The 23,336-nt window shown below is 43.2% G+C and overlaps 1 protein-coding gene across 1 annotated transcript; it reads left to right on the top strand.

The window, feature by feature from the left end:
- On the top strand, positions 1–22,652 carry LOC118837784 (cytochrome P450 2B11-like). Its single transcript, XM_036744878.1, has 9 exons — positions 1–165; positions 2,007–2,169; positions 2,719–2,868; positions 4,409–4,569; positions 5,434–5,610; positions 6,085–6,226; positions 11,844–12,031; positions 12,220–12,361; positions 22,188–22,652. The coding sequence occupies exons 1-9, from the start codon at positions 1–3 to the stop codon at positions 22,367–22,369; spliced, it is 1,470 nt and encodes a 489-aa protein (XP_036600773.1). The 3' UTR covers positions 22,370–22,652.
- The last annotated feature ends 684 nt before the right edge of the window (positions 22,653–23,336 follow it).

The following is a 23,336-nucleotide window of genomic DNA, read 5'->3' as shown; positions in this document are numbered from 1 at the left end:
ATGGATGCTGGAGGCCTCCTCCTCCTGGCTATCTTTCTGTGGCTCCTTCTTCTCCTATCCCGGAGACCCCAAAAAGGCAACCTCCCTCCAGGGCCCCCACCTCTGCCTCTGCTAGGCAACCTGCTTCACCTTGCCCATCGTGGCCTCCTCATGTCCTTCTTGGCGGTGAGCTATCCTTTTATCTGGGTGACTGAGTGGACCTAGGACCTTCCTGGCCCAGGGCAGTACCTACAGTGATGTAGTGGCCCTCTCTATTCTCTCTCCTGGTGAGAGGAGTGCTTTGACATCCCTCAAGACGAAATGGTTTGGGTGAGGGGTGTGTTGAGTACCTTCCAAGATCTGAGTCTGATGTCTTGTCCCTGGGGATTAAGTACTCTGAAATTATTTATCAATGGGGGAGATGTGGGAGGTCAGACTACTGGTAAAGGGAGAGAGGTCCCCAAAGAGGTGGACCTCTGGAAGCAAGTATGAGTATGGTGTTGTGGATAGAAGCACTGGGTTTTTATGTCTGGAAGACCTTGGTTCAGATCCCGGCTCTGCTACCTATCAACCTGTCCAACCTTGGGCGCATCACTCAAATCACTTGCCTCAGGTTCCTCATCTATGAAATGATGATGTTGAATTAAGTGACTTCTAAGGTCCCTTCTGCAGATAGGTGACACCATAATGCATAGAGCATTGGGCTTGGAGTCCCAAAGACTCATCTTCAAGATGAGTTCAAATCTAGCCTCGGACACTTACTAGCTCTGTGTCCCTGGGCAAATCACTTCACTTTGTCTGCCTCAGTTTTTTCATCTGTAAAATGATGATGTTGAAGTAAGTGACTTCTAAGGTCCCTTCTAACTCTACATCTATGACTTAAAGGAGCAGTCTGAGATCTTGGCTGGATATAGAAGTAGGTGAAAACAGAAGGAAAAGAAATGGGAGCAATACTTGAGGATTTGGAGTCTGACAACATGGGCATAAATCCCAATTCTTTCACTTCTTAGCTGAAATCCCAGCCTTTCTCCATCCCTGCTACTGCTAGTACTTTCCCTCTGAGATTATCTCCAGTTTACCCTGGACATAACTTGTATGTATGGAGCTGTGGACATGTTTCTTCTATTAGAATGTAATATCCTTGAGAGCTGGGACTACTTTTGCTTTTTCTTAGTATTGCCAGTGCTGAGCACACAGAGTGCCTGAATCATAAAAAGGTTCATAATCAATGCTTATTGACTTGACTTACTAGCTGTGTAATTTGGGGAAAATCAGCTAGCATCTCTTGGCCTCATTTCCTCATCTGTAATATAGGAGATGGTAACTGATGAGTCGTATCAGGCTCATATAGGCACAGGTCCTTGCGGGGTGCATATTAACTTAGAAAACCTCAAATTAACATTATCTATGTTGTAATGTACATTTATTTTATTAAACATTTCCCAATTACATTTTACTCTGTTTCAAGCCACACTATTGGCCAATGGACAAAGAATTTTACATCTCTGGACCAAATGATCCATAAAGCCCTTTTCTCTAAATATCTATGATTCTAATATAGAACAAAGGATGTCAGAACTGGAAAGGACCTTAGAATTCATTGTTCAGTTCTTTTCAGTCATATCTGACTCTTCTTGATCCCATCTGAGGTTTTCTTGGCAAAGATAGTAGTGTGGTTTGCCATCTCTTTTCCCACCTCATTTTACAGATGAGGAAACTGAGGCAAACAGAGTCAAGTGGCTTGCCCAGCATCCCCCATTTCACAAGTGTCTGAGGCTGAATTTGAACTTAGGAAAATGAGTCTTCCTGACTCCAGACTCAGCACTCTATCCACCGTACCATCTCACTGACCTTAGAATAAAGGACATAGATCTTAGAAAGAAGTTAGAGACCATATTATCTAACACCTCAGTTTTAGCTCCATGCTATGGGGCCCAGGGCAGAAGTGGCCAGAGGATTGAGACCACGGGGTACTGAGGACAGCAACCTGGAAGGGCCATGATAGAACAGGTGGATCTGCCCCACAGTTTCAAGACAAGTATGGGGATGTATTCACTGTCTATCTGGGGACTCGGCCGGCTGTTGTCATATGTGGACCCGAGGCGGTGAAAGAAGCTGTGGTGAAGAATGCAAAGGTGTTCAGTGACCGTGGGATCCTTGCCATAGCCGATTCAATCTTCCAGGGATATGGTGAGCAGGATGTGGGGAAACTATATGTGTGTGGGTAGGGCAGAGGGTGAGGATCAGGGCAGGAGGGACACAGTGAGGGAATGCAGAGGGATGATGAAGACTAGCATCAGGATGGAACTCAAGGTGCAGAAGGAGAGGAAGTCAGAGAAGTTTGGGGATCAGAGACCTGGGGGAGATGGGCTATGCGAAATGATCCAGGAAAGTGCTATGGAGAGAAGATTAGGAGAGGAGGATGATAGGGATTCAGGGAGGAATAAAATGATGGATAAGGCATGTGGGGGAGGGACATTGGAGAAAATGGAGAGAAAGCCAAAGAAGAGTAACCTAGGGATAGATAGAAGGGGACATCAGGATGGGGGAAGAGAACTGTGGGGATGAGGAATGTTGGGGACAAGAGTAGGAAGACTCAAAAGGAGTCAATCAATAGGAGGCAGGTGTTGGAGGGCATGGATTTGAGGGTTAAATATATGATACATTGATTATATGAGGGGGGAAGGGTCTCAGCTCCCTCCCTCCCTCCAATCCCCTCTTCCTTTCTCTTTCCCCCAGGGTTCTTTTCTAGTGGTAATCAACAGTGGAAGACACTTCGAAGATTCTCAATTACTGCCCTCAGGGACTTGGGGATGGGAAAGAAGAGTGTTGAAGAGAAAATAAAGACTGAAGCCCAATGCTTGGTGGAGGAACTCCGGAAATCCCAGGGTGAGGAGAGGAAATAGCCGGGAGAGGCACAGATATGTAGAGAGATCAAGACAGATACACAGACAATAAAAGGGAGAAACATAAAGACTCAGGCAGACATAGAAAAAGACAAGAGAGGGAATGAGAGGCACAATGATTAAGCATAAAATAAAACACAAGATGGCTTTCTAAGAGTCCCCCAATATACATGAGGCAAGTAAACACCTGTGGTGTCGTAGTAATCATTCAGAGTATTGGTTCCTATGTGCTAATTTTACATAGGTAAAAATCCAGGCAAGGGGTCTGAATTAGGTCAGAGTGCAACATATATTTTACTCAACATCTGTGTTGAGGCAGCTGAGTAGGTGGCACAGTGGATAAAGCACTGAACCTGTCCTCAAAAAGACCCGAGTTCAAATGCAGCCTCAGATACTTCCTAGCTGTGTGACCCTGGGGAAGTCACCTAACTTCTGTCTGCCTCAGTTTCCTCATCTATAAACTGGTGATAATAACAACACAGACCTCCCAGGGTCATTGTGAGTATCAGATGAGATAATATTTGTAAAGTGCTTCGCACAGTGCTGGCACATAGTGCCATATAAATAGTGCTGCTTTATTATTTTTCTTACATATCAGGGGGTACTCTGCCGAGCCATTCTGGATTTGCCACTTCTCTCCGCTGGCAGTTTAATGCTCCACATGGAGCTCAGTGTGGGGGTTTTCTCTGACTCCTGGCTTACTCTCTAGTCTAGGAGATGATATATTAACTGACTATTAAAATATGACACTTATTTATATTTTGTCTTGATGATCTGCACCTCTTATGGGTATTTCACTTTCTCAGATCTCTTTCCTTGCCATTCATAGATTCCGACACTTAGTAGGTTGTGAGCATGTAGGTTTAAGGACAAGTATTTGAAATGCAAAAGACAATATAAACCTTCCATGTCACACCTGCTCCCTCCCATGTCTTTGGTGTGGCTGGTGCTATTTCCAGAGCATGCAGAATGGCAAGCTCATAAAAAAGGGACGGGGAGAGAGTTTTACCCCCTCATCTAAGATTCGGAAAACTAAGGAAGATGGAATTCTACCTGGTTCACTAGCCACGGGGTTCATAGTAGTTGCAGGCACTCAGCCAGTTCTTGGCAACATTGAGTGTGGTATAGTATATACTCCTCCCCTCTGGGTTCAGCCTTCAGCTGCTGCACTGTTCCTGGTCAGCCTTATTATTCATGAATTCTGTCATCTCCCCTCAAAAAGTCGTAATGGGAAGGAACAGAGGAAAGGAAAGAAGGCAAGTCCCACATGATGTCTTTTTCTCTCTTCCTCCTGTCACAGAATGACCTCCAGAAGTAGAAGGATATGGCCTTCTCCCTTCCCAGAGTCTCAGAATTCACTCCTTCTGTGAATCATTTTCTTTGGCCCTAAAGATTTTCACAGAGAGAAAAGAAACAGATTCTCTTTAGGCTACCAAAGAAAACAAAAAGACCCAGATAGTAGACATCTGGGAGCTTCTTACCACTCCCTAAATTCTCATCTTTCTTGTCTCTCCTTTCTCCAGGGGCCCTGCTGGACCCCACCTTCCTTTTCCATTCAGCCATGGCCAACATCATCTGTTCTCTTGTGTTCAGTGAGCGCTTCTCATACCAGGATACCCAGTTCCAGGGGCTGCTGAACATGTTAACTGAAGCTTTCACCATTATCAGCTCCTCATGGATGCAGGTGTGGCTTGGGGACCCAAGGAAGGGGAACACAGGGGTGCATAGGAAGATACCATGGACACAGAGAGAGGGAACTAAGAGATAATAAAGGGGAACAGAGGGAGGGGAGTGCATTGGGAGGGACATAAGGGGAAATGGAAAGAGGAGGACAGAGAGGGAAGGATGCAAGGAGGGGGAAATGCAGGGAGGCAGTGAAGACTGTTTTGTATTCCCAGAGCCAAGCAAAGGGACCAGAAGAACACAGCAAATGATTCAAAAAGCCTTATCAAAATAATAATTTCTGAGTCTCAGGGAGAGACTGAGAAAGACAGGGAAAAGATAAGAGACAGACATACAGAGATAATGTTAGAGCAAGAGACAGAATGACCTTATTAGTCCCTAATATGGTGACAATACTTATAATAATAATAATTCTATTTATAGAGCACTTTAAAGGTTGCAAATCCTTTTACCAATATTGCCTCATCTGGTTCTCACAATGGTCAGTAAGTGTCTGAGGTCTCTTTTGAACTCAGGACTTGCTATCATCTGTATCACCTGGTTACAGTGGGGACATGACACAAATATATGTGACACTTATGGGAAGCACTGAGATAGAGCTTGTGTACTATTCATTTGGAATATTAAACTTTATTTCCAGTCACATAAATAAAAATCCAGAAGGAAGAACAGGGAGGAAGGACAAAAGGAAGGGTACACAAGGATATATTGATTTTTGGAGGGGGACAGTTTGGAGGGCTTGGGGTGGGGCAAGGTCAGGGAGGACATTCAGATCAATCCCAGTAAAGTGTGCTGAGAACCGAAGGAACTGTGAGGGCTGGGGCACAGCCAGGCCTGTGTCTGCCCTCTCGTCCTCTATCCCCAGTTGTTTGAACAGTTCCCACATTTGCTGAAGTTTTTTCCTGGGCCCCACTGCCGTGTGTTGAAAATTGCTCAGCATGCCAAAGACTTCATTGCTAGCCATGTTGAGAAGCATCAAGAGACTCTGGACCCCAGTGCCCCCCGGGACTTCACAGACAGCTTCCTGCTCCACATAGAGAAAGTGAGTCTCCCCTCCTTCCCCTCCCTCAACACACAGGAATTAGTGACACTCACAGAAAAAGATTGTCATGGCTCTGTGTGTGTGTGTATGCATGCGCATGTGTGCACAGAGACAGGGAGGCAGGAAGAGACAGACAAACAAAGGAAAAATGGAGAGGCATAGAGGCATGGGGAGAGGGCCAACAGGAAGGGAGAGGCTGAAGGGGAGATATAGAGAGACAGAGGTGAGAAGGAAGAAAAACAAAGACAGAGAAGAGAGTGATACTGAGGGAGACAGAGAGGGAGACACGGGGAAGGAAACACTATGATATACATGGGCAGACAAAATGGAGATAGGAATGGACAGGGATCAGTCCAGACAGAGGAAGAATCAGCCTCTGAGACAGATCCCTAAAGAAGAGGCAGTGGGGTACGTGGAAGGACTCTGCCTGCTCTCTGTGCCACCCTTCTCTCTATTCGTTATCAACCACCCTAGGAGCAGGAGGTTCCAGGTTCTGCGTTTGATCAGAAGTCCCTCATCTTTACCATCCTGAATTTGTTCTTTGCGGGCACTGAGACCACCAGCACTACTCCGCGCTATGGCTGCCTTCTGCTTCTCAAATATCCCCAGGTGGCAGGTGAGCAGGCAATTTGGGGAGGCATCCATGAGGCTCCTGAAGTGTGAGGACTGAGAGCCTAGAGGCTAATATTGTAGTGCTTCTGCTACCCCTGGCTTAATAATGGACCCTGGGCAAGTCCTTCCCTTCTCTGGGCCTCAGTTTCCTCACATAGAAAAATCCAAAAAAGACCTGGACAAGCTAGAACATTGGACTGAATCTAGTAAAATGAATCTAATAGGAATTAAATTGTTAAAGTTTTATATCTTGTTAAAAAAAAGAACTCAAGTTTAAGATGGGGAGTCACAGTTAGACAATAGCTTGGAAAAGATGGGGGGTTTTAGTATGTTACAAGTTCAATATGTAGCAGCTGTGGGATGTGCCAGCCAGAAAAGTTAATGGGACCTTAGACTCCATGAAATGGGGCATAGTTTCCAGGAATGAGGAGGCGCTAGTGCTGCTAACCCTGTACTCTGCTCTCATCAGAACATAACTGGAGCTTTCTATTTGGTTCTGTACATCACAATTTAGGACAGATGTTGCTAAGTTGGACAGTATCTGGAGGAGGGCAACCATGGTGTTGGAAGATCTTGAGTCCTTATCACATGTGTAGCAATTTACAAAACTATGTATGTTTAGCCTGGAGAAGAGAAAATTTGAGGGATGGGAGATGGGGCAGGAAGGAGATAGCATTGTCTAGTATCTGAAGGACAGTCTTGTAGTGAAAGAAATAGCCTACTTGCCACCAGGAAGCAGACCCAGGGGCAATGGAGAGAAATAACAAAATAGCCTACTGAGACTCAAGGCAAGGAGATTTCCTAATCATGAGAGCTGTTCCAAAGTAGAAGCCAATGGCTGTTTCAGGATATTGGGTGGTGTGCCCCCTCACTACAGGTTTTCAAACTGATGCTGACCACTTCTCAGGCATGTTGTGGTGGGAATTCTCCTTGAATTGTGTAAATTGGTCTTGATGGCCACAGAGGTTCTTTGCAAGTCAAAGAATGTCAAAGGAAACTTGGATGGTCTCCCAAGGCACCTTCCAGTTCTGATGCTCAGTGAAGTTCTCAAACTTTGTCCACATTAAAGCTAAGCTGCTTCAAGCAGCTTCTGGGGTGTCCTGAGAATCAGATCCATATCTTGAACATGTCTGACCTCAAGAGAGGCAGCTAAGTGGTGCAGTGGATAGAATGAGGAACACCTGAATTCAAATCAGGCCTCAGACACTTGCTATGGGTAAGTCACTTAACCTCTGCCTGCCTCAGTTTCCTAAACTGTAAAATGAAGATAAAAATAACACCAACCTCCAAGGGTTGTTGTGAGGATCAAATGAGATAAATGAGGCAAAGTGCCCAGCAAAGCACGAGGGAAATAGTAGGGGCTATGTAAATGGTAACTATTATTATTATCATCATCACATAATAATAATAAAAGAGACAGTGACATTGAGACAGCAAGAGGCTGCCTTCCCCCTCTAGATAATTTGTCCATACATTAACAGCCACCTGAGAAACAAATCCCTGTGAGATGGCATTCTTTCTACTTTCCCAGTCAGAGAAGTGGCCCCTTATCCCTACTCTGGTTTCCTACCCCAAAGTCTGACTCTGATTGAATACTCTTTTCAGACTTGTAATAATGAATGAATCAATGAATGAATGTATTAAAAAGCATCTAATAGACACTTAGTATATGCCAATCACTGTTCTAAGTGCCAGAGATTCAAATAAATGACAGAGGCAGTTCCTTCTGTTAAGAACTCATACTCTTATTGGGGAACATTAAAGAAAGTTCATGTGTAGACAGATGGAAACACCCAAAAGTCCTAAGGAGCAGTGGAAGGGTAGCTGGCAAGGTCCAAGGGTTCTTAAGTTTACATCAATAGGTCAGTCAGATGAAACCACATTGATTAAACACTTACTACATGACAGGCACTGTACTGGGGTTATAAAGAAAGCATTTCTACCCTCAAGAAGTTCTCAGTCAAATGGGGTAGATTCCATATAACTTTAATTAATTCTGTACAACAAGCAATACATATACTGGATATATTGGGGGGTAATCAACAGAAGGAAGGTACTAGCATTAAAGGGGAGTAGGAAAGTTTCTTTCAGAAGTTGAGACTTTAGTTGAAAAGCAAGCCAGGGAAACCAGGAGATGAGGAGCAAGAGTAAGTCAGATGACAATTCCAGAGGTCTGGAGGGTATAGATGTATTATAGTTGGTAAGACTTATGATACCATAGAAAGTGGTGGCAGGGCAGGTGACAAAGCCTAGAGGACATTAAGAGTCAGTGTCAGGGAAGGGTTCTTCATTTCACCAGGAGTAATTGAGTTGATGATTCCCATTTCAACCAAGTCCTGCGATTTTTTTTTACCCTGAAAACAAAGCAGAGAATTAAGGGGCTTCTCCTGGAGTAGGTGTTTCATAATTACTTGTGAAATGAAGAGTTAAATGACTTTCTATTTGGCTTTCCAAATGGCTTTTTAAAATTCTAAGGAAACCATGTCACTTGGTTATTCTTTATTCAATCTATGAAAGCTTTTCTCATAATAGGCGGTCAATCAGTGGTTGTTAATGAATGAACGATCTCTCCCATCGTTCCAGACTTAGGCAAGTCAATTGTGAGTGCCCCTTAGAGATTTCAGGTTAACTTTTCCTGAATGGGCTACACTTTAGAAGTCATCTGAGTTGTTGCTGTATTAAGTAGTTTTTCAGTCCTGTCTGACACTCTGCGACTGAGGTTGGGGTTTTCTTGGTTGGTTGTTGTCCTTCGTTCTTGAAGAGGACCAATGAACATCACTATGTTGGAGTCAAGTTACAATGTGTCTGACTATGGCCGATCAGACCAATATGAGCTCAGAATGCTCTACCACACATTAGGCTCAAATAGTCCATGTGAACATTTAGGGTCGATTCTCTAAATTTGCACATCTAGCATTTCTTTTGAGCTACTTCAATTTTGCTTTGCTCATAGAGCACAGCATCTTCTCTGATGAGGGCAGTCCTGCCCCAGTGTCTCCCGTGTCACAAATCAATTCCAAAACTCTTAAGAGAGACCTTGAGAGTTTCTTTGTATCACTTTTTCTGACCATCAGGTGAGCGCTTGCCCTTTGTGAGTTCTCCATAAAATAGTCTTTTTGGCAAGCATACATTTGGCATTTGAACAATCTGGCCAGCCCATTGGAGTTGCTGTCTCTGCAGTAGAGTTTGAATGCTTGGCGATTTAGTTGAAGAAATAACCTCTGTGTTTGGTATCTTATCCTGCCAGGTGAGGTTCAGAATCTTCTGAAGACAATGCAAATGGAAGTGATTCAGTTTACTGGCATGGTGCTAGGAGACTGCCCAGGTTTCATAGGTATACAACAGTGAGGTCAGCATAATAGCTTTGTAGACCTTCAGTTTAGTAGTCATTGTAATACCTCTTCTCCCTCACACTTTAATTTGGACCTTCCCAAATGCTGAGGTAGCTCTGGCAATGCATGTCAACTTCATTATCAATGTGTACATTCCTGGAAAATGTGCTTCCTGGATAAGTGAACTTATCCACAGTATCAAAACTCCATTTGCTGTAACAAATGGTTCCACATATGGATGGTGTGATGTTGGTGGAGCACCTGTGTTTTCTTGGTATTAATTGTTACACCAAAATGAGCACAAGCAGCAGAGAATCAATCCACACTTTGTTGCATCTCAGCTTCAGAGGCTGCACTGAGTGCACAATCATCTGCAAACAAAAAAAAAAAACAAACTATGTAGCAACACTCCCTCTTCTTTGGTCTTGGCTTGTAATCTTTTCAAGTTGAAGAATTTACCATCAGTGAGGTAGCTGACCATGATATTGTGTTCATCCTCATTGAAGGCATTTGACAACATGGCCGAAAACATCATGCTATAAAGCATGGGAGCAAGCACACGGCCTTGTTTCACTCCATTGGTGACTGGGAAACCACGAGAGCATTGTCCATTATTCATTACCTGCCAAGGTGTCACTACAAGCATGCCATCGTGAAATTGACATACAATACTGATGAACTTCTCTGGGCAACCAAGTTTTGACATGATTTTCCACAAGCCCTCATGACTGACAGTATCAAAGTACAGACCTCTGTTTTGCTCCTAGCATTTCTCCTTGAGTTGTTGGGCAGCAAACACTATGTCAACCATTCCTCTGCCCCTTCTGAAGCTACACTGGCCCTCAAGTAGATGACCATCTTCCAGGTGACACATCGGCCTATTAAGGAGGACTCTGGCAAGGATCTTGCCAGCAATGACTAAGAGAGAGACACCCTGCTCCCTGTGGTTATCACAGGACAGTCTATTTCCTTTACCTTTATAGAGATGGACAATGGAGGCATCCTTGAACTCCTGGGGAATAACCTCCTCTTGCCATATAAACTGGAAAATTTCTGTTGGCTTTTGTATGAGCAATGGACCCCCTACCTTGTAAATCTCAGCTGTAATAGAATCAGCACCAGGTGCTTTGCCACATGAAAGGAGCCTAACGGCATTCAAAAACTCTTCAGTTGGAACTTCAGCTAGGAAGGGATTGATTTCAACCTGAGGTAAACGGTCAGTAGCCTCAGCATTGATTGATGATGGTCTGTTAAGAACACTATGGCGGTGTTTAGCCCATCTCTCTAGCATCATGTCCTTATCACTAATCAATGTGGCTCCATCGGCACTGAGTAGTTGAGCTGCACCATAGATCTTTGGCCCATAAATAGCCTTCAGGGCATCATAAAAGCACTTCGGATTGTTACTATCAACATGAAACTGAATTTCATTTGCCTTCTTACTGAACCAGGAATCCTGCATCTCTCTAAGCTTTGCTTTACTTTCGATGGAATTAAATTCTGCCTTCTTAGATGGCAGGTAGGATGAACACACAATCAATTCCAAAGTTCTTAATAGAGACCTTGAGAGTGTCCTTGTATGCTTTTTCTGACCACCATCAGAGTTCCTACCGTGTATGAACTCTGTGTAAAATAGTCTTTTTGGCAAACATACATCTGGCATTTGAACAACATGGCCAGCCTATTGGAGTTGCTGTCTCTGCACTAGAGTTTGAATGCTTGGCAGTTTAGTTCAAGAAAGGACCTCAGTGTCTGATATCTTATACTGCCAGGTAATCTTCAGAATCTTCCTGATTCAGTTCAAATGAAGTACCCTCCTGGTAAACCCTGTGAAGTTCTCATTTTTCATTTAGCAGCTTCTGAATTTCCCCATCATTTTCATCAAACCAGTCTTGATGTTTGCAAGTATTCTGACGCAGACGAGCAAAAGCAATGCTATACACTGAATCTCTGAAAGGAGTTTTCTTGACAGAGGTACTGGAGTGGTTTGCCTTTTCCTTTTCCTGCTCATGAGGAAACTGAGGCAAACAGGGTTAAGTGACTTGCCCAGGGTCACACACCTAGTAAGTGTCTGAGGCTAGATTTTCATTCATGAAATTGAGTCTTCTTGACTTCAGACCTGGCCCTCTATTCACAGCACCACCTAACTGCCCACATCAGAGTTCCTTTATTATGAATGCCACCAGGCTGCTTGGTAAAGCAGTAGCACTCACTCATCTGCCTGTTCTCCCATTGCCCTCTGGGGCCCTTCATATGAATTGGCTTTACATGTCCCTTTCTCTGTCCCAGAGAAAGTCCAGCAAGAGATTGACCACGTGATTGGGAAGAACCGTCCTCCAGAACTCAAGGATCGAGCCAAAATGCCCTACACAGATGCTGTCATCCATGAGATCCAGAGATTCAGTGACCTTCTCCCTCTGGGTCTACCTCACATGGTGACTGAAGACACCTCCTTCCAAGGCTATCTTCTTCCCAAGGTAAAGTCGTTTGAGGTCCTGGAGTCCTTGGATTGGTGAGTACCCAAAGTCAATGCTTGCAGCACCCCCGATGTGGGCACACCCTACTTTTTTCTTGTACTTTCATTAAAAATTCTAGAATTTCTCCAGAAGTAAGGGGAGCACCATGCCTACCTACTATGAGTGTCTCTCCCTCACATTCACACCAGGGCATTAATGTGTTCCTTTTCCTGAGCTCCAGTCTGAAAGATCCTCGTCATTTTGAGAAGCCACATATCTTTGACCCCAACCACTTCTTGGATGCCCAAGGAGCTCTGAAAAAAAATGAAGCCTTTATCCCTTTCTCCATGGGTAAGTACATGCCTTCATGTCCTTTTGGTGTCGGTGAGGGACACACACACACACACACACACACACACACACACACACAAACAGAGAGAGAGAGACAGAGAGAGAGAGATAGAGAGACAGAGAGATAGAGAAAGAGAAAGAGAGATAGAGAGACAGAGAGACAGAGAGAGAGGCTACAACCCTGCCTGTACCCTTTCCTCTCAGTTATGGAACCTCATATCAGCATTGGTACTAACCAAACCCACAAGGCATGAGCTGCTTAAACAGAATGCCAGCTTAGAGTCTTGCAATGTCTCCTTGCCTGGCTGGATACCAAGTCACAGAGAAAGAGAAGTGCTTGGTAAGGAGAGTTATAACAGAAAACTATGCAATCCCCCACCAAGTGATATCTCCATCAGGCAGGAGTGAATTTCTCCTTTTCTAATCTGGGGTTTTCTGTCTAAGTAATACTAAAAGAAGTGGATTTTTCATATTAAGAGTGCCTTCTTTATTAAAAAAAATTTCCTTTAAAAATATTTATATCTTTCATTTTGGGACTACCTTAATTTCCAAAAATATTCCTTCTACTCCATCTACCAGAAAGCTAATCCTTATTTAAAAAAATAAAGAACAAAATCTTTCATCAAAATTAACCAGCATATCAACTGAGCCCAACATTATATGAAGCCCCCTCACCTCTACCCCACCCAATGTCTAAGGTCCCCCCTCTTCTGCAAAGAGGGAGGGGGTTACCATCTCCTCTATTTAGTGTAGGATAATATTCTTAATAATAAATCCCTTTTCTATGGCACATGAAGCTTTACAAAGGGCTTTTGCCACAACTGACCTTATGAGGTGGGCAGTGCACATATTATCCCCATTCTACAAATGAAGCAAGAGAGAAGAAGGGAGGGGGACTCACTGAGGTGATCCCATGAGTTACTGGCAGGGGCCAAACCCAGTCCCTGTTCCTATGACTCCAAATACAGGTTTCTTTTCCCATACCACAGAAAGTAATTAGCTCTTTTCTTTGCTCCATTTTGGAAGCTAGGCTCCTTGGGGATATGGGTGGGTGGGGGGACAACTTAATCTTTGCTATAATTGCCTCTTAGAGAGATACTCCTGTGCCCTGAGGGGCAGTGTGATTTAGTGGATAGAGGTCTGGAGAAGACCTACATTTGAGTCCCAGCTCCTAGTCTGATACCTTCTCCCTCCACCAACTAAGTGGTCTTGAACTAGTCCCTTCCTCATTCTGGACTTCGGTTTCTTATCTGTAAAATAATAATGTTGGACTTGGTAGCCTCTAAATTTTCTTCTATTTCTAAATCTGTGATCCCATTAGAAATGGAACAGGGCTTTGGGGTGAGAACATCAAAAATGAAGATGGTCTGAAGATATAGTGGGCATTTTAACTGTGGCAGGTTGGTGAGCAGAAGGATGGGTATAGAGCAGAAATGGAAGGAGTACAGAACTCTTGGAGCCAGGGAATAGATAGGAGACCTTTTCTGAAGAGGTGGAGCTAGATGCTCCAGGAGGAAAGCCTTGCTTCTTCAAGGAATGACTTGGACAGGCAGTGCCTGCTAGGTAAGAGATCAGACAGAAGGCAGCAGGTGGTGACTCCCCAGTTGAGGACAGAGGGAGAAGCTGGTCAAGAAAAGAGATCACTGCTGCCATGCACTGACATGTGTCTAGGCTATGGCAGGGAACCTTCTCAGAGTTGTCAAACTTGATGATTATACGCCATCTCCAGTGATTCCTGTGGCCCAAATGATAATTGCCAGAAGGAATCTACAAATCACTACTAAGGAATACAGAGTGTTAGGTAAGAAACCAAAGATCCCTGGAGGGACAGAGGGTATTTTCATCACTATTGCTGATTGGAGGGAAAGTACTTTCCCAAGACAAAGCCTTATTTGTGAAAAGGGCAGCTGATTTAGAAGATAATGCCTGAGAAGGTTTATGGAATTGATCAGGGGAGTTCCCTAATCAGTCAATGGATTAATTAGCACTCATTAAAAACCTACTATGTATGTGTCAGGATGTCAATGATAGACACTGAGGATACAATGATGTAACCAGGCTCTCAACTGTCATGGCATTTTGCATGTTGCTGCATATGTGGAAGGAGGCTTGACACTTAATGGTGGAGAGAATACTAATAACCATAAATGACAATGGGTACCTGCATAAGGAGTGGAACTGATGTTAGAATTTTGGGAGAGAAAAACAGGTGTGTTGCAATACACTCTTTGGACGAGATACACAGAAAAAGACTTTGGAAGTTGTAGAGAAGTAGAGAAAGCTCAAACCAAGAGAGGGGACCCAATGTCTATCATGGAGAAAATCCCTAGGGCACAGGGAAGGGTGGAAGGCTCAGGGGAGACAAGCTGGAAATCAGTGGTTATTAAGAAGCTAGCTCCTCCAAATGTCTGCAGTTTACAAAGGTTTTTTTTTCATGTTTCTCACTTGGAGGGTGTGTTGTGTCATGAGTGTCTCTCAACAAAGAAACTTTGGCACCAACCCAGCCCACTCCTTATGCAAGTGATCAGGGTCAGTGAAGCTCAGCATTTTCTTCAAGAGACACTTTTCTTTTGCATATAGGACTGCTCCCAAAATGCTTAGGTCTTGGTTGGAAGCCAGGTTACAAATACAACAAACAAACCGTTCCCACCTCCCAAGAACCTTGGCTAGCTTTCAGGTTGTTCTGTTTTGCTGTGATTTCTTTGGTGTAGGGAGTTCCCAAGGAAGATCCTGTTCCAGTGTAGAATAGTATGGGCCCTACAGTTTGTAGTCTAAGAGAGCTTCTTAGGGCATGGAGAGATTAAGAGATTTGTGGAGGATTACACAGCTAAGAACTTGAACCAGGATCTTCCTGACTGCCAGGTCTTGATCTACTCTGCCTGGAATGAGCCTTTGTTTAGGATTTTAATTGCTTCTCTCTGTGGAGGGTGTTGAGTGTCCATTAATACCTTGTAGATGGTATTGAAAATAGCTCCTGGGTCCTCCAGGGTGATTTAATTGACTCACCTGTTGGTGATCAGAACTATCTCTTTGTACTAGGTCCCCATGAAAGGGAAACTGACCCTTTGGATCCTTTGGCCTGTCCCTCTTTTTGGAGGATGGGACAGAGAGATGTAAAGCAAAGAGTGGATCTGGGCTCATGTGAAAGGGGCTGGCAGCATCCTCACATCTACCAGCACCCTTGAAATTAGATGGCTGCATTGGGGCAGAGACTTATGGGAGCTGAAGGTACTGTCATCCATGTGGCCAGAGAGCAACTTCCTGGCCTTAGAAGGGCAGTGGCTTAACATATTAGCAAGAGAATTCAAAGAATCTTAGGATTTTGGAACTCATATAGTCAAAAGGACTCTCCATTGCCTCATTCCTTATGAGGGGACTTCCAGTGAGGGGGAAACCCAGTCTCTACTGAGGCATCTTCCTTCACTTTGAGATAGTGACAGGCACTGGACCTAGGGTTTCATTAGCCTAGGGGACTCATCAGTGAGGAAACTCCTTCTACCAATCCAAGTCAGCCACTTTCTTGGAAACTTAAGATCCGTGAGAGTTGCCTAGAGTTTTGAGAAGTTAAATGACTTGACGAAGGTCACACAGCCAGTATAGATGACATACAGGAGTTGAATTCAAGTCTTCCTGACTTAGAGGCCAGATTTCTATGCACCACACTCATGCTTCCAATTTGGGATAGCAATAAAGATGAAGAAGAAGAAGTTATTCTTGACATTTAATCTCAGTCAACTTCCATAAGTTACACATAATTCTGCCTTCTGAAGCCAAGCAGAGCAGAGGAGAACTCAGACTCAATGTCCTGTGGTGGTGTGCAGCCACAGCCCCAAGGTAGTTGTTTTAAGCAACCACAACTCTGGGAGTTCCAGGATCCAGCCTTCTAGAAACAGGAATAGGGAGTTCCCGGAAGTCCCATCCTCTTAGAGAGAGGATAATTGAAATATGGTTCCTTCTAGTGTGATGGAGAAGGAAGAAGCTAACTCCTCTCATTGAGAAGCTGAAGCTACCAAGAAACTCATCTCTCTGGAAGACTGGATCCTGGAATTCTCCAAGATTGGGTTGCTAGAGAGCCAACTCTGAGACTGGTAGTTGTCCAGGAAATCTGCCCTCTTCTTTCTAGGAGGCTAGGGCTCACTGCTCTGTAGACTCATCATGTTAATCAAGGAATTCCCCTGATCAACCTCTACCATGGGATTTTGATTTCTGGTCCACCGCTTAAGTTTGAATTAGTCAGTTTAACAATAAGCATTTACTAAGCTCTTACAGTATGTCAGGCAATGGACTAAGGGATGGGGATACAAAGAAAGGTAAAAAACACAGCTGAGTCAAGGAACTCATGTTCTAATGGGGGCGGGGTAGCATGTAAATAACTAGCTATGACCAAGATATATAAAGAATAAATCAAAATAATCTGAAAGGGAAAGGCTTTAGCATCTGGGACATGGGTTTACTAACCCTTGAAGGAAGCCAGGGAACTAAGAGGTAGATGTGAGGGGATAGGGCATTCCAGGTATGGAGGGCAGCTGGTGCAAAGGTGTGCAGAGTTGAGGGGGTGTTGTTGTGGTTCACCCTTCATTCTTGAAGAGGACAAATGACATCACAGAATGACATCTTGACTTGTGTGTGAGCTGGATTTAAGTGAGGCAGAGCTGTGCAAAGTCACCAGCAAAGTCCAGTGGCAGGACAAAAATTGAGATATTTGAGGAGGTACAAGTAAGCCAGTTTCACTGAATTATAGAGTAAATAAATGAGGGGGGTGGAATAAATGAAGAAAGACTGGTCAGGAAGGAATGAGCCAGCTTAGGAAGAGCCTTAAATGCTTCATATGTTAAATATTTTGTACCTGATCCTGGAGGCAAATAGGGAGCAACTAGAACTCACTGAGGGGCAGCTAGGTGATGCCATGGTGGATAGAGTGCCTCATCTTCCTGAGTTCAAATCTGTCCTCAATACTTACTAGCTGTGTGCCCCTGGGCAATTCATTTAACCTTGTTTGCTTCAGTTTCCTCATCTGTTAAATGAGCTGGAGAAGGAAATGGCAAACTGCTTTGATATTTTGCCAAGAAAACCCCAAATGGGGTCACAGAGAGTCAGATATGACTGAAATGACTGAACAACAGAACTCACTGAACAGTGGGGTGATGTGGTCAGACTTATACTTTAAGAAATCACCTTGGCATCTGAGTGGAAGACAAATTGGAGGTGGGAGAGACTTGAGGCAGGGAGACCAATCAGAAGGCTATTGTAACGGTCTAGCTAAGAGATGTTGAGGACCTGAACCAGGGTGGCAGCTATGTGAGCTGTGAGCTCACATTTGATAGATGTGAAGTTGGGAACAAGATTAAGCAACAGATTGGATGTGTCAGGATGAGAATGAAGACTCAAGGATGATGCTAAAGGTGGGCAGGCCCATTTCATCTTCATTTCAGAAGACTGAAAAAGAATTGTCAGATACACTTGCTGGGACACTGTGAGTGAGCACTGAAAGAAAGGCAGGGGTCTCCTGGGTTTTTCCAAAAAAGGAAGTAAATGGAGTCTTTGAAATATAAGCCATTGAACATGACTTCTATTCTTGGCAAAATTTTGAAATAGGATGGTTGGTAAGTCTGGGAAAAGGCATCATGAAAAGGAACCAGTCATGGCTTCTTCCTCAAAGAAACCTTGTGTCAGATTGACTTCATTTACTCTTTTGAAAGAGTTACTAAACTAGATCAGGGGAAGGTTACTGACCCACTTTACTTTTTTATTGATGTACCAGATTTTATTCAAGCATTTCTCTTTTTTTAGTTTTAAAATTTATTTTGAACTTAAATACAAAATAAGAAAAGAGAAAAAAATTTCCACATGCACCACAAAACATAAGAGAGGATTCAATATAAAACAATTAATTTTCATTTCAAGGAAATCTATATAATAAATACCTACAAAACTGTCCAGTTTTTTCTTTGCTTCCTTGTAGGTTTTCTTTTGTTCTCCGTGTTCACTTTTTACTCCCCCACCCCATGAAGGCTACAATTAAGCACGAATACACACACATACATATACACATATACACACACATACATATACATGTACACATACATAGATATCTATAAATATACACACGTATACATATACACACACATATAAGACTGTACCATGCTTATTTCCACTTGTCGTTTGTTTCTCTGAAGATGGATAGCATCTTCCTTCATAAGTCCAAGTCTTCCCATGTTTTTCTAAATCAATCAACTCATCATTTCCTATACGATAGCAATATTCTAACCAATAACATTCTGAGAGACTGTCTATAAAAGCTCCCTCCATTTTTTGCACTTCTTCTATTATTGGCTCCATAAGTTTTACTCATACAAGAAAATTTTAATTTAAAATAATCAAAATTATCAATTTTACACTTCAACAATGCTCTCACCTCATAATATAGTTTAAGGTCTCATTTTTATAGCATTTCCTGAAAGCAGCACTTTGTTGAATTCAAATTTTTAATCTGTTATAAGTTTCCATTTTATGGGTAAATTCATCTCATTCACATTCTAACCTATAATTATTTGTTGTGTATTTTCCTCCTTCCTATTTTTCCTCACTATCTGTGTCATCCTATTCCTATCCCTCTTCACTCCTCTGCTTTACTTCTACCCACTACCTTGCCCTCCTATTCCTTAACCGACCCCCCTCCAAGAATCTCTCTTTTATCCTTTTCCCCCATTCTATCCCCTTGCCTTCTTGTTTCTTTCTGAATTTGTACATAAGTATATACATTACACACATACATATGTTGTTTTTATATATACATACACATACATATATGTTGTTCTCTCTTTAACTCATTCCCACTTCGCTACACAGTTCTCTGCCACACCCCTCCCTTGTCTCTTTACTTCACCCTCTTATTTCTTTATAAATTTAGAAGCCTTTTGTACTCTTCTAAATGTATATATTATTCTCTCTTTAACCCAGATCTTATGTGATCAGGGTTCCAGCACTACCAGCTTTCCTCCTCCGATTCCTCCATATCCATTCTTCCTACTGTGCCTCATTTGCATGAGAAAATTACTCTTTTTACCTTGTCTATATCATTTTGCTTTTTAGAATCATATCATACTCAGTTCTACCCCAATATTACTTCCTAAGTACCCAATTACTAATGACAACTTTAGGCATATGGTTTACATTTCCACATATAAAAAGTAAGCAATTTGTCCTTATTGAGTCCCTTGTAATTGATCTTTGATGTTTATCTTATATTTCTCGTGGATCTTGTATGTCAAATTTTCTATTAGATTTTGGGTTTTTTTGAGACAAAATCCTGAAAGTCTATCAATTCATCGAATATCCATTTTTTCTCTTCAAGATTATAATTAACTTTGCTGGGCATGATATTTTTGGCCACAACCCCATTTCTTTTGCTCTTTACTTTATAGTGTTCCAAGACCTCTGGTCTTTTGTAGCTGCTTCTAGGTCTTATATAATTCCAATTTTGGCCTTGTTGTATTTGAAATTTTTTTCCTATTTCTCATAATATTTTCTTCTTAATGTGTGGGTTTCAGAATTTGGCCATGATATTCCTGTAGGTTTTCATCCTGGGATGTTTTGCAGGCAGTGATTGGTGGATTTTTTCTATTTCTGCTTTCCACTCTTGCTCTAAAACTTCAGAGCAATTCTTTAATTATTTCTTTTATTATTGTATCAAGATTCTTTTTTTGATCATAACTTTCAGGTAGTCTGATTGTTCTTATGTTTTCTCTTCTTGATCTGTTCTCCAGATCAGTTCTTTTTCTTATGTTTCACATTCTCTTCTATTTTTTTCATTCTTTTTATTTTGTTTTTATTATTTCTTGGTCTCTCATAATGTCATTGGCTTCCCCTTGCCCAATTCTAGTTTTTAAGGAGTTTATTTCTTCCTTAAAATTCTGGATCTCCTTTTCCAGTTGGTTGATTTTCTTTTCATAATCTTCTTGGGTTTTTTGGATTGTTCTTATTTAAATTATTTTTATTCAATCTCCCTTATTTGATTTTTAAAGTCTTTTTTGAGTTCTTCTAAGAATTCTTTTTGGGCAGGTGACCACCTGATGTTCCTCTTTGGGATAGAAGAAGCTTGTTTTTTGCTTCAGTATCCTCCTCTGAAGACAAACCCTGGTCTTTTCTATTCCCATAGTAACTGTCTATGGTTTGGTTCTTTTTCTTTGCTCATTTTGTTCTGTTTTTTAATTTTAAAAAATTTTGGTGGCTTATTATAATCACCTCTAGTCCTTGGTGTGGGGGATGGTTCCTTTGGCCTTAGGTCCTTTTTTGGAGTGGGTAAGGCAGGGCAATTGGGGTTAAATGACATGCCCAAGGTCACACAGCTAGTGTGTCAAGTGTCTGAGGCCAGATTGGAACTCCATTCCTCCTGACTCTAGGGCCAGTGCTCTACTCACTGAACCACCTAGCTGCCCTCCCACCCCACCTTAGGTCCTTCTTACTGTTATTTTTTTAGCTTTGTCTTGGTCCCAGCCTCTGCACTCTTTTCCCTCTCCAAGCCCTGGCACACTATGCTGGCAATGCTCTTGCTCCTTGGGGACCCTTCAGTGGCTATAACCATCAGTTAGCTCCTCTGGCTTAGAACCAAAACCAAGAACTCAGCTCTCCTATAAGTGCCCACAGGCAGCAGCATCCCCACCCAACTGCTTCTGCCCTCACCAGGCATGTGCTGGTTCCTTTTCTGCCAGGACCATGTCTAGGCAGTCCAGCTAGGCATGGCATCCCTAGGCAGCAGAGGTTCCTTCAATTTTAACCCTGCTCAGATGTTGATGATTTTGTTGGGCTCTAAAGCAGGGCCAGATCTAAGAAGATGAATGTAATATGGATAAATGTAAAATCTTATACCTGGGCTCAAAAAAATCAATACAAAACATAAGATCAAAGTTTATCTTAAGAATACCTAGGGATTTTAGTGGACCTACAACCTCTATATGAGTCAACCATGTGATATAGTAGCCAATAAACCAATGGGATCTTAAGCTACATGGAGGGAGGGATAGTGTCCAAACCTCTAACAGAGGTGATTGTCTCTCTGTATTCCACCCTGGTCAAAACCTATCCAAATCATTGTGTTGAGTTCTGGCCACCACATTTTAGGAAGGACACTGATTTGTTGGAAAGTGACAAGATTGGGAAGGGCCTTCAGATCCTGCCACTGGAAAAGAGTCATAACTAGGAATTTGGATGCCCAAGACAAATTCAGTCAGGGGCAGGGATAGAGATGTGGAGCAGGTCGTGGATTCAAGGTATAACCACTCCTATGGACCACACTGTGCCAGACACTGTGCTGAGTGTGTGTGTATGTGTGTGGGTTTTTATAAATATCATCTCATTTGTGCTTCAGGTAGCCCTGAGACAGTAGTGAGAATTGAGGAGATTGAAAAACAGGACATACAAGGTGTTGGAAGGAGATACTGAACATCTTGGGGAGGAGGGAGAGTCACCTGGAGATGCCTAGAGGATAGCCATAAGGATGGAGTGCACTCTAAAGCAGGAGTTTGTTAACAATAGGGAATTCTACAGGGTACAGTGTAAGTGCTTAATGGAGAGAGAAAAGATTGGGGAGGGTGATGGGGGGCAGATGAGGGGAGAAGAGACAGTCAATGCTTGGATCTCTCTTCTGCCTCCCACCATTTCCTCCCCACCCCTGCTTACCCAGGTGTCCCATGTAATGAGGTCCCCCAGATTGGGAGGAGAGGCATCATAGACCCTAAGAATGTCTTTTGGGGAGAAAAAATGTTAGATAAATGCCAGGTGTTGTTATTCTTAAGATTCTCTTATTACCTTTCTCTGCCACCCACAGGGAAACGCATCTGTCTAGGTGAGGGTATTGCTCGATCAGAACTCTTCCTCTTCCTCACCACCATCCTACAAAACTTCTCCCTGGTCTCCTTGAAGCCCCCTGAAGACTTAGACATCAGGCCCCGGGAGAGTGGATTAGGGACATTGCCCCCAATCTATGAGCTCTGCTTCCTGCCCCGATGATGGGAAGGGTCCCTGGGGAGACACGGACAGAGGGTGTCAACCTGGCATCACAGGGTGATCTGTTATTTTGAATCAGAAAATGTGGGCTCAAGTCCCTGTCCTGTGACAAGGGTCATACTAGCTGTGTGACCCTGGACAAATCACCTCTCTAGGACTGGGAGGTCAGACTATATGATCTCATTTACCTCAAATTAGTTCAGTTCCAGAGGCATTATTAATTTTTCACCATGATCTCTTAAGGTCTTGCCAGATCTAACAGCCTGGATTTCATTCTTCTGTCAATCCAGTCCCCAGGGTGGATTACCGCAAAACTAATAAAACTCTCCATGCCCTACTCTGTGTTGTTCGTCATTTTTCTCCGTGACCACCTGCTCTGCTTCATTACCCATGGAGCCTCGAGTGTGGGGCTTGCCTGTGAAGGTGGGAAGAGCCCTCAGCAGGAGAAGACCCCAGGAGTTAGAACAGGCACAGAGGCAACAGTGGGGGATTCCAACTCAGCTGACCTAGATGGAGAGAGCTGTTGGGGAAAGGGAGGTGGGTATCTCACAGGTCTGAGGTTAAGGAGGATGAGGGAGAGGCTAGGGCCAGACAGTGGAGGCTGATGGGTTTGGGGATGACAAGGAGAGACAGGCTGGAGCAGAAGGAGCATGGGGGGACAGCATTGTTAGGTCTCTGTCCCCATGTAGAAGTTGCTTCCATGGCAGATCCCCAAGGTACTTGAGCAGGACAGATGCACTCAGCTCTACTCATGAGGCCAAGGCAGGAGTTGGGGGAGAGAGAGAAATGGACATAGACAACAGAGACCACAAGAGACAGACAGCGACAGGGAAAGAAAGAAGGAGGAAGGAAGGGAGAGAGAGAGACAAAGAAAGAGATAGGGGAAAGAGAGATAGAGAGGGAGAGAAAAAGAGAGAGGAAGAGAGGGAGGGAGGTAGAGACATTGATAGAGACAGAAAGATATGTGAGC

The sequence above is a fragment of the Trichosurus vulpecula genome, chromosome 2, assembly GCF_011100635.1.
Source record: "Trichosurus vulpecula isolate mTriVul1 chromosome 2, mTriVul1.pri, whole genome shotgun sequence".
Taxonomy (NCBI): domain Eukaryota; kingdom Metazoa; phylum Chordata; class Mammalia; order Diprotodontia; family Phalangeridae; genus Trichosurus; species Trichosurus vulpecula.
The sequence above is the reverse complement of the archived record's forward strand: the minus strand, read 5'-3'. Positions and strand labels throughout refer to the sequence as shown.